We start from the raw sequence: 11,275 nt of genomic DNA on the forward strand, positions 1-11,275 counted from the left end.
TGTTCTCTGAAATTACAATTATGAGTTGTTTTAGATTTTTAGTCCTTGAAATTATGGATTAAATTGACAATGATTGTTAAATTTAATTGATTAAATTTTTTAATGTTAAATTAAATTGAAAGGTGTTAATTTTGGGGAACTAAATTTTACGGAAGGTAGGGGCTAATTTTTTTATAAGATTAAAAATTAAATTGACTGATATTTTAGTTTTAAGGATGAATAAGATTTGACGTGTTATTCAAATAAATCAAACTGCATGTCGTGGCGAGAATGGAGAATCTGTCAGTAACAGTGCAGGCATTTTGCATGCAGTTATAGATCTGCATAAAATTGCCCCATCACCTAAAGCACCCCCCGTTCACAAGGTGCCACAGTTATATCTACTCATTCACGGTTGAATAAATTCACAAGGAGATGGCAACTTATCCCACAATTGCCCGCTAAATTTCTCCTATAAACAAAAATCGAATTGACGACTAAAGGCAAAGGCAGTTAATTTGACTTCAAAGCCTATAATAGGTCGTTTTAGCATGGGTTATTTTCTTATTGGTCACCATTTCGAGTGAGTTTATGCATCACCACCTAACTCAAACTCACAAACCAGCAAATCCCGCCATTTATTCCAAACACAACAATGGGTCATTCCCCCACTGTCCTAGTTGTCGAGTTATCTTTCGGATAAGTCTGCATGATTGCATCCTAAAACGCTATCAACAAATGCTACGAATTAGTGTCCTTCTTTTAAGGAGGAATTGCGAGTTAACAACGCTTATAATTTAAGGACGGATAGCGAGTTGACAACGCGTACTTGCATTAATTGCATTATGCACTTTGGATCTCTAAATTAAACTCATGAAATTGAATTGCATTAGTGGCGTTGTAGGCCCCTCTACTGACCTAAGTTACTGGCTTCTGTCGACTCATCGCATCTCTATTTTAGGGGGTCTCACTTCAGTAGCACAAGCCTTTTACTTTTAACTTTTTTGTCTGCATCTTGTTTTACTATGAATTAACTCAAGTACTAAAGGGTTTTTAAAGTATCTCTACCATTTTTCCAACGCCGGGACCACCATGGTTGATCAATCATATGTAGAGTTTTCTGGCGTCAAAAAGTAATCCCAGACCACCTTCCTTAAATACAGGCATTGATAATAACAAACATAAAAATACTTTGCAATATATTATCTTTTTTTTCTTTCTCTTTTACAATTTTATATTTGAATTAAACATGAAATGGTCTATACTTTTAACGTTGAACTTGAATTGGTTTGTCATTTTTTATTTATTCATCTTGATTTACATACCTCTTTGAAGATGAAGTCTGTCGGTGCAAAAATTAATCCAATAAAACTTTCCTTCTTTAAAAGCAAACTTTCCACGCAAACAATAATTAAACGAAATGGTCCATTAATCATTTAAAAAATGGTGTTGGACTTAAACGATTATTAAAGCACAGTTTAGATCTTCCATGTCAGGTCGCCTACGTTGCATGATCACGTCAAATCGTCAGATAACTAGGAACACATATTCTTCTTCTTTTTTCTTTTTTTTGCTGACTGTATTATTCTTCTAAAGACAAGAATGAAGAACCTATTAGACCAAAACCTTCCAATAGCAAATGACAAAGCTTATCTCTGTAATTAAAAGAAATAAAAAAAGGAAAAAGATACAGAATGATATAAATAATAAATAACGTAATGGTGAGATAAGAAAAAGGTAAACGGTAAATAATTGCTATAAAAACATAATAACTTCCTTTTTCTCCGAAAAATTTAGTTGGACACCGTCCTATTCTCCTATACTTTGTAATGTTTCAAATTGTTTTCACCATGAATATATTACATACAGCATATATGTATCCCTGTTCCAATTTTACTGGATTGTTTACTAGCTAGGTTTATCTAAATGCCTTTTTAAATATATTAATAAACAAGAATGTCAAAATCTTATCCAAAACTCAGAAAAAAATAATAATGAGCTGTAGTTGGAACAAACATATCAATGAAAGTTTGTGGTTTAATTATTACAATTGATGAAATCAAATAATTTTATTTATCAATGAAAGTTTGTCGTCAGAGTCTCACAGTTTTTGTCTGTGAAAATACAGATAAAAAACGGGGAAAAAAATGTCTATATTTTTTACAATTATAGATTAAACATTAAAGACTGGAAAACGTTCTTAAACTTTAAAATAAGACAACAGAAAAGTATCTCTTTAACTCAAAGCATACACACACACACCGATTATGCTTTCCACTGATACAGGACAATTTTTTTTTGCATCTTCAAGGTACAGCCAATCTTATAGATGTACAGTTTTTACTACTGCATTTTAATTCGATTCCACTCAGGCGAGAGGTTATGCTACAGGTCAATTGCGAAAAATTTGTTTGTTAGCGTATCATTTTGGTTATCCATTATAAACAACGTAATTAACCTTTCATACATTATGGAAGAGTTTGCAGTTGGATAAACATATCTTGTTAGGCAATAGAGCAATAAAACAGCAAAACGTGCTAGATTTTACCTTGTAATTTTCTTTCTATTTTTTTCCTTTCTGAATAAACGACAATGACCGTCAAAGAATTTTATACAATCTTTTACTAAATAAAGGACGCCAATGTTTAAATTTACACCTGTAAAGATACTTTACTTTCCCTTTCGGGCGTCTCAAATTAGATTTTCAATTGACTTCACCAATTAACAATTTGCGTGCTCGACATGTGATTCCACAATTAAATGTCCATCGCTTACAAAATTTTCCATATTCAATCTAAACGAAATGATGCTCAAAGAATCTCAAATTTCCGAAATTATCTTTATCCATAGCCAATAATAGAAATTATAAAATTGTTTCAATGTGATGATGTCTTGCCACGACAAAGATTGGATTCTTGCCATGTCTTGGAATCCACTTTCTGTACTTGTAAAGGCCAACACAACACCAAATTATCATGATTACCCATCCCAAAGAATTAGCTTCTTCAGGGTAGGTTTACCACGTGATACTTTCCACCACCACTAAGTAGATAAAATAAAGCTGATATATTTTTCTATACCACAGAACAACACCATCAATGAGTCAAAATATTCTAGCAAATATAAAATTAATTGAATGGTTAAGATAGATGAAAAAGAAATAAAGATCGCAGATTCTTGCTGATTGAAAAAACTAATAAACACATTGATAAAAGAAGTCAAAATATTAACTTAATCCTTATACATTAAAAGGAGATGAAATTCAAATTACATAATTTGTCACAAACTTAACAACATTCAGAAAGCAATGAAACCTTAAACAATAGTAATTAACAATAACAATAGATACGCCAGAGACGCTTTTTTACGTTTCTCTGCGTTATTTACACTTTTTTGAGTCATTGATCACTACCATTAATTTTTGTCACCATCGATCTTCACTCTTCTACATCAGCAACTCATTCACCCACGCCAGATCTGGGCCATTAACGTCAGCACCACCGACAACCTTGTTGTTGTTGTCGTTGCCCATGAATCTGTTGCTACAGAACTTCCCATTTGTCGGTGTCTGAATGGACGGTGGTGAAAAAATAAACTGGTTCTGTTGCTGCTGATCTTCGCAGCCAAAAGAAGGAACTATGAAAGGGTTTTGTTGTTGCTGTTGCTGTTCCTCACAGTTCAGAGAAACATCAAGCCAAGGAAAGTTCGGTGCTTTTGCACCGGAAACAGGTGAACCCTCGTTGAAACTCAAACGCTCCAAAGAATTCACCAATTCAGTGAACACGTCTTTGTAACTCACCACGTGATGAGGGTTCACATTCACAGCACTGTAACGGGAAATAGGAGAAACCGCGTTTCTGGGTTTCAACGGAGAAGGAGGTGGTGAAGAGGACGAGGAAGGTGATAGTGGTGGCGAGAAATGCGACATGCCGAAGAGTGTGGAGGTTGGAGAGGCTGAAGAAGAAGCACCACAATGGCAAAACAAGCAACAGTTGTTGTTGTTGTTTGTTTTTGAAGCATGGTTTAACACTTGTTTAAGGTTCTTCTTGCATGGCATGTCATTTGAAGAGGGTGAAGATGTTACCGGTAAAATTCTCAGCTGGCGAGGTGTGTGTGCGAAAAAACACACCTTTCTCTTGCAGTTCCTGCCATCCTTACAGGCCTCTGTCCTGTACCTGGAAGGGTGCAGCCAACATTCGAACACGCCATGAGCGTATTCGCATGCATCATCACGGCTGCACCCTCCACGACGATACTCCGGACAGACTGTTCCTGAGTAGTGGTACCGCCGTGGGTCACGGCGGCGTGCCTTTTCGCCCGGATGTGCAAAAGGGCAGTCGGTCCAGTCATGGCTCCGGCTGCGGGTGCACTGGCGGACCTTGAACTCGAACATCCGGAAGTGGTCCGACGAGTAAGGGTCGTCCTCGTCGGAATCGTTGGAAGGGAGGAACTTCTGCTGCATGGTTTCCTCAGAGTACACGTCGGTGCCACCGACGCATTTGGCGGCACGGCGAGTGAGGAGCTTCCTCGGAGGGATGTCAATTTCTCTGAGGGCTTTCTTTGGAGAAAGGAGTTGGTGAGAAGGGTAAAATTTGTGCTGCTCAGCACAGACACCGCTCATTTTGGCCACCTTGTGTGTGTGTTTTTTTTAGCCTAATGAAAGAGAAAGTGAATAACAAGAAAGAGAGTGTTTCCCAATGGTGAGTGTATGGTGTGTTATTTTGTAGGGAAACAAAGGGGTGAGTTATATAGGGTGGTTGAGGAGAGAGAAAGGATGACAAGGATTGGGGTGTGGGGACATTGAAGGAGATGCGTGGCTACATAGTATTTGGGATCAGCATGCAAAAGAGGGTATGTGGCAGTTTGATAATTCATTGAGGACAGGAATTTTGGCTATGTGTAATTGTCTTTCAAGCTCTCTATTTACAAATATCTTTTGAAGGGTTTTGGATTACATTCTGTAAATGCTGGCATCACAGCTAACATGAAAATTCTAGATCACGTTAGGGTGTGCCCAAGAGGGCTCCATCTAAGGGACTTTCTTCGACTTGACTATAAATTCCATTGTTGGTTCATTGCATTTGTTTCCCTTAGCTTTATTCTATTTCTTTTTTCCCTATCTTCTACTTTGACTCAAAAGAAGTATTCATAAAAAATTTGACCAATTGTCCCCAGCTAAAATCAAAGGAGATAGACTTCTCTACCTTGTATATATGTGTGTGTTTTATTAGAACTAGTGTAAGTTAATTTATAACGCGTGATAATGAGATCGACATATTAAGAAAACGGATATTAAAAATCATGTTCTATTTATAAAATAATGGTTCAACTACTGAAGGAGTGAAGTGATTGAACCTTAAAAGAGATGTGATAACATATGACGGATAAGAAACCGTGAATTATATAATACTGCTGGATAGGCCACGTAGTTAATTGCAGCCATCGAAAATTAATTAAACCGATTGAATAATAAATTGTATAAGAAAAAGTACTTTGATTTTGACGTTTGATCATCATCATTCATCACATATGCATATATTACAATTTAGTCATGGTTATATTTTCATATGATACAGTATTATGTCGTCAACTAAAGTATGAATCGTGAACTAACCAATCATTAGTTCTATTTTTTTATATGGACACAGACCTATCTCCTCCTTTCAGACTAATGACCAAAAAGCTTAATACAATCAAAGAAGTAATAGTATATTATTAATTGGTTACACATTCCTCAATTAAACACTGAATGGATCTAAAACTCTGTCGACAAGGAAGGAAATGCAAGTGCAGATATTTGAGGTATTAGCTTTTAAAATTGAGTTTAAACATGTCATTATTGACCTGTTAAGGTAAAGCCATTTGTCTTTTCTCTTATCTGTATTAGCTAATAGTAATGTTATTATATCAGTTTCAAGGTGACCTTTAATAAGTCCTAGTCCATTCATTTCAATGAATGCAAATAACGTCAGGGACATTAAACAAATTAGTCAAATGGTCATCTGGCAGTTACAATTCTGAATTAGAGGAAAAAAGAACCGGACCAAACTTTAAGGCCTATCCCTGCTTTAAAAAATTTCTGCACTTTCATTCCCAATAAAGAATAATCAAATCCACATAATGGAGGAAATCTTAACTGACACTTTCTGAATACATGCAAACCGATGGAAAAGCTGAAATTTAGGTAAATACTACATGTAAAGAACTAATTTCATTTCCAGACATGCTACTTTAAGGGGGCTAATTTCATGAATTAATAATTCTTCCTTATTTTGGGATGATTTCAGTAAAAGGGAGTTATGTTTAAGCAGTTTGATTCATTTGTATGATTTTTTTTTGCTATATATACTTTCTGTTTCTCTCTCTCTCTCTCTCTCTATATATATATATATATATTATCTAATTCATTAAAATTAAAAAAAAATTATTAATTTAATTAATAGTAATAAATTTATCTTAAATTTATAATAATTTTTTAAAAATTATTATTATCATTAATATTTCCTTCTCTTCTAATGATTTATTAATATATCATTTTTAAACTTTAATCTTGTAAATAGAAACAAAGGGAATATATATATATATATATATATATATATATATATATATATATATATATACTATGTTACATAGATTGTAATTATAAAATCAATATTAATTTACAGGTAATTTAATTAAGTGTTCATAAGGATCAAGGATGAGGAAGTCATGCCCTTGATTAATAAAAGAAACAGAAAGTTCACATTCATAAGGGGTAGAAGCTCTTTTTAGTCTTTACCATGACTTTCTGAAGGGCTATTATTACAGTAAAATTGTACCTGCCTGCAAAGGAAAAAACATACATAATTATTTTCTCAGAAACTATTTACATTCAATTAAGACTTCAATGTATCCATCACTCAGCAAAATAAGTTATCCAAGTTACATGATTTATTTATTTTTTTGAAATGGAGCCAAGTTACACGATTTGTTGCTGCTTATACGTTCATTAAGGTCCAATTTGAATAAATTTCTCTACAACTAATCTTTCATAATTTAAATATTTTTTCTTCTAGCTGGCAAGATATTGCTACGTTATGTTTTTTGTGTACCAGTGTAACAAGTTGGTACATGTTTGAGTTAAAGTTCAGAGGCTCAAAATTAGATTTGCAAAAAGAGTCTCCCTTTTGTTACTTATGTGTTAGAAATGCTTTTGAAAAATAATAAAAAAAGTTCCTGTTCCCTAATGTTATATACATTTTTGCCGAATTTCCTCCCTTATGTGTGAACTATTGATTTTGTCACATTAGTTGTTACAAGACCATTTTTATTTTGAAAATTTCCTATATTCAGAAGTTAAAGAGTAAAAAAAATCTACCTACGACAGAGCAAATTTCTAAACTTCAAAGTTTACCACTTACACTCCTTTCAAATATTAGATAAATTTGATTGTTTTAGCATTCGACTGAGTTCGTCATCGATCACATTTATTTATTGGATATCCGTCTGTGCAATATAAAGGATTCTTTATTGTTGACCAGTTAAGGTAAAAAATATTTGTTTATATCTGTATTATACATTTATATTATATATTGATAGTTTCAAACTGATCTTGTGACATTCAGAAGAAAGAAAAAAAAAAAAAACTGATCTTGTGACAAGTTCATTGATTTCATTGAATGCAAACAACGTCATGTCAATTAAAACACAGCCGAAAGTAGAAACTGCTGAATAAAGAAAATCTAAGTCATTAAGATATTGAAAAATATAATATGTTATAATTTTAAATTTTATAAATTAAATATTCTTTAACGCACTCAGATAATAATAAGTCTTCAAAACATAAACACATTAATCCATCTCCAATGCTGGTCTTATACTAGTGTCAAGCAATTAACGTACCACTTTTTTACCATCAGAGAGTATTTTTTGTAGGATACAAATAAAGCACTGGAGAGATCGAAGCAGTGCTTTCTTCTGTTTAATGAAATCCAATTAGATTTATATATTTTAAAATAACTACATTTAATCATATCTTACTTTGTTTTCTTCACATATTTAAAAAATATTGTTAATTTAAAGTGCTTTTATTTATTTAAATTAATTATACATAGTATTTCTTCATGTATTAGAAAAGTTATTTAATTAAATATTAGTGTTTTTTTATTTAATTTTTTAGGCTTTTTTCTTCACATTTCAAATTATGGAATGCAAAAATTACGTAAAATAAAACTTTTATATGCTTATATATTTAAACAAATTGACATAAAAATATATTAAATTGAAATTAAAATAATAATGAAAATACTAGTTAAATTGTTTAAAATAATAAAGATGATATGTCGTTTTGGAAATGAAAAGTTATAAAAATATTAAATATCAGAATTTATGAGTTGCTTGATGGGAGATGCAATTATTTTTTATCGTTAAATGTTAATATATTAATTTTGTTATAAATGTCAAGTTGAAAAATTCAAACTCACAACCTTTTTCTCTCCTTACTCCATTGTTTTATTGTCCTGCTTTAAAAAAAAAATCATCATACTGCTTTTCCCTTAAAATATAATACACATAATAGAGGAAAACCATACGTGACACTTCCTTAGTATCAAACCAATACAGAAGCTGAAGTTTTTGTATTAGTATGAAAACGAATAGCAGAGTGAGAAGGTTTTGATAATTTGTCCGCTTTACACCCAAGAGAGCTAATACTGATCACTTCCCCAATACTAATTTAGCTAGCTAGAGAGCTAATTCAATGAATTAATTTATACTACTCCATTATTGGGATAATTTCAATACAAGGGAATTAATTAGGTTTAAGTAGGTATTTTGAATATTCATTTGTGCGATTATTTTTATTAATTAGTGTTATTATTTATTTGAATAGGGATTGTGGTTAATCGATTTTGGCCCATGAAATGTTACACTGAACTATTCTCTTTAATCATAACAGTATCCGAAAGGTTAAAGTCAAAGTCTTGTATCTCTATTAATTCGCAGGAGAAAATTTAAATAATTTGGCTTTGGCAATTGGCATCACATGAAAATCAGGTTTTCTTAATTACCGGCGATTTATATATGGAGGATTTCTTTGGCAGTCATGTTTTTATTGTCAGAAGATATGTGCTGAGCAGAGTAGTACTTGTTCTGAAATCTAGCCAGAAAGAATATGTGTTGGAGATATTCATTGACACTCAAAAGGGTGTGTACTGTGTAGGTACCAAAAGAGAAAGAAAAAGAATAAAGATAAATAACTGCTAAGATTAGTAATGTAATAAGAAAAATAAGAAATCTCATCATGTAAGTTTTTCTTTTTCATATGTATTTTTGAAATAGTTTTACTTCGTATTTGATCAAATATTAAATGTAAATATTTTTCTTAATAAAAATTTGAACTTTGATCAAGGATTGGGAGGACTTAAACCATAATTTCTCTAACTTCTCCATTGTGAAATTCTTTATTTTGCTCACTTGCTTTAATTTCATTTTTTTCCCACTTGGTTTAACTTACATTGACACTTTATAGTTAATACTTAATGGTAGTTAATAGCGACAAGCTTGTAATATGGACTCTTTATTCACAAATATCTTATATGTGGACCTGAAGCAAATTGATCTAAAATGAGTCATTTTTAAATTAATTAAACTTATTTAGTAAAGTTACTATATTTATTTAAATTTGATTAATTAATAATGTAGTTATTAACTAAAAGAAAGAGAATCATATATTGTACGACAAGTAGCCTATTTATTAGAAGAAAAGTATTTACTCCGAAATATTCATAGGCTAATTAATAAAAATTCTTTCAATTTATTTACAAGTAAAAAAATGATAATTAAAAGTATTTTTGAGACATAAAGTAGAGGCTTTAGTGATCTTGTTCTTAATCGTTCATGCTTATTTACTCTATATTATTTGCGTAATTCAGTAATCTTAACAAGTTTACATAATTAGTTTTGGGTCATATGTAACATGTATCTTAAACTGATCTTTCACATCTTAATAATCTTAATAATACGTGTAGATAGAAAATGAGAGGGTAAACATTTTGAAATAAAAATTATTTTACAATGGCTTGATAAAAATTTTAAATAGTTTTTTATTTCAAAATGGGGTGTACGTGTTGCTATTTCTCCATTCAGAAAATTAATCCTGCAGAAAAGCAAGACCTCTCATATTATATCTGCTCAATTTAAAACAAAAGAAAAAGTGATAGAGTATTGAAAGAAGATTTTAATGGGAGCAATTTATGCTATTAGAAATAGGGAAAATACAAGTGTGACAGTTCGATCCATGGGAGAACTTCTCAATACATTGGCAAATAGCTAGCGGCAATTGCTTTGCTTCCATTTTGAGTTTGGAATTTGGATACAGCAGTTTGACAACAGTGCTTTCAGGGGTCAGATTCATATAAAACCTGCAAAAACGTTATCACAAGATATGAATCAACTTGGAGACATTTCTGATCTCTATATATTTGAAGAAACAAATTATAAATAAAGTAAATGTGCGGAAATAATAGCTCAGTGATAATCAGAGCCGTGGCTGTGGTAAGGCCAGTTAGGCCATTGCCTCAGGCCTCTCACTAAACTCTTAATATTTTTTTTATATATGTACTTATAAAATTAGTTTAAACTTAAATTATTGGGCAATATATTTTATTATATTATTTATTATTATTTTTTTAGGAAAATATATTATAAAATTAAAAAAATATGTATACAATAGATATATTATAAATTATTTTAGAAGTATATAATTATTATTTTTTAAATTCAATTTGAGATCATTTATATTATAAGATAGTGGTAGAATAAATTACTATGAAATGTGAAAATTGTTTGATCATTAAATTTTAATTAACAATTTTTACAGAAAGGTGAAAGAATAAAATTAAAATAAATAAAATATATTAATATTAGAACAAGAGTCACATATAAAATTTGGCTGAAGTAAAAAAAATTTATAGATATATGACCCTGGTGATAATGATAATGCCTTAATCGTTGGTGCTTGAAAACACGAATAAAGGAAAATATTAAATGAATACACAACATATATTTTTTTTTATCAATAACGAATACATTAAAATGTAAATTTTATTCCTCTATTTTTTAAACTTGTGATTTTAGTTTTTTTTATTTTTTTAATTAAAATTTTTTCTCACTTTCAAAAAAATTATGATTTTAATCCCTCTAACTTTTTAACTGAATTATTTCGTCTTTTATTTTTGAAAATCTATAATTTCAGTCCATTTGATCATTTCAGACTAGTTGAGTTGGTAGTTTTTTAATTCTTTTTTTAAGAAATTAA

General features: G+C 31.1%; 1 protein-coding gene across 1 annotated transcript; it reads right to left on the reverse strand.

Annotated features, from left to right (window-relative positions):
• Positions 1-3,186: 3,186 nt before the first annotated feature.
• On the reverse strand, positions 3,187-4,710 carry LOC114375235 (zinc finger CCCH domain-containing protein 2-like). The gene has a single exon (XM_028333007.1). The coding sequence runs from the start codon at positions 4,598-4,600 to the stop codon at positions 3,425-3,427; it is 1,176 nt and encodes a 391-aa protein (XP_028188808.1). The 5' UTR covers positions 4,601-4,710; the 3' UTR covers positions 3,187-3,424.
• Between the last annotated feature and the right edge of the window lie 6,565 nt (positions 4,711-11,275).

The sequence above is a fragment of the Glycine soja genome, chromosome 11, assembly GCF_004193775.1.
Source record: "Glycine soja cultivar W05 chromosome 11, ASM419377v2, whole genome shotgun sequence".
NCBI lineage: Eukaryota > Viridiplantae > Streptophyta > Magnoliopsida > Fabales > Fabaceae > Glycine > Glycine soja.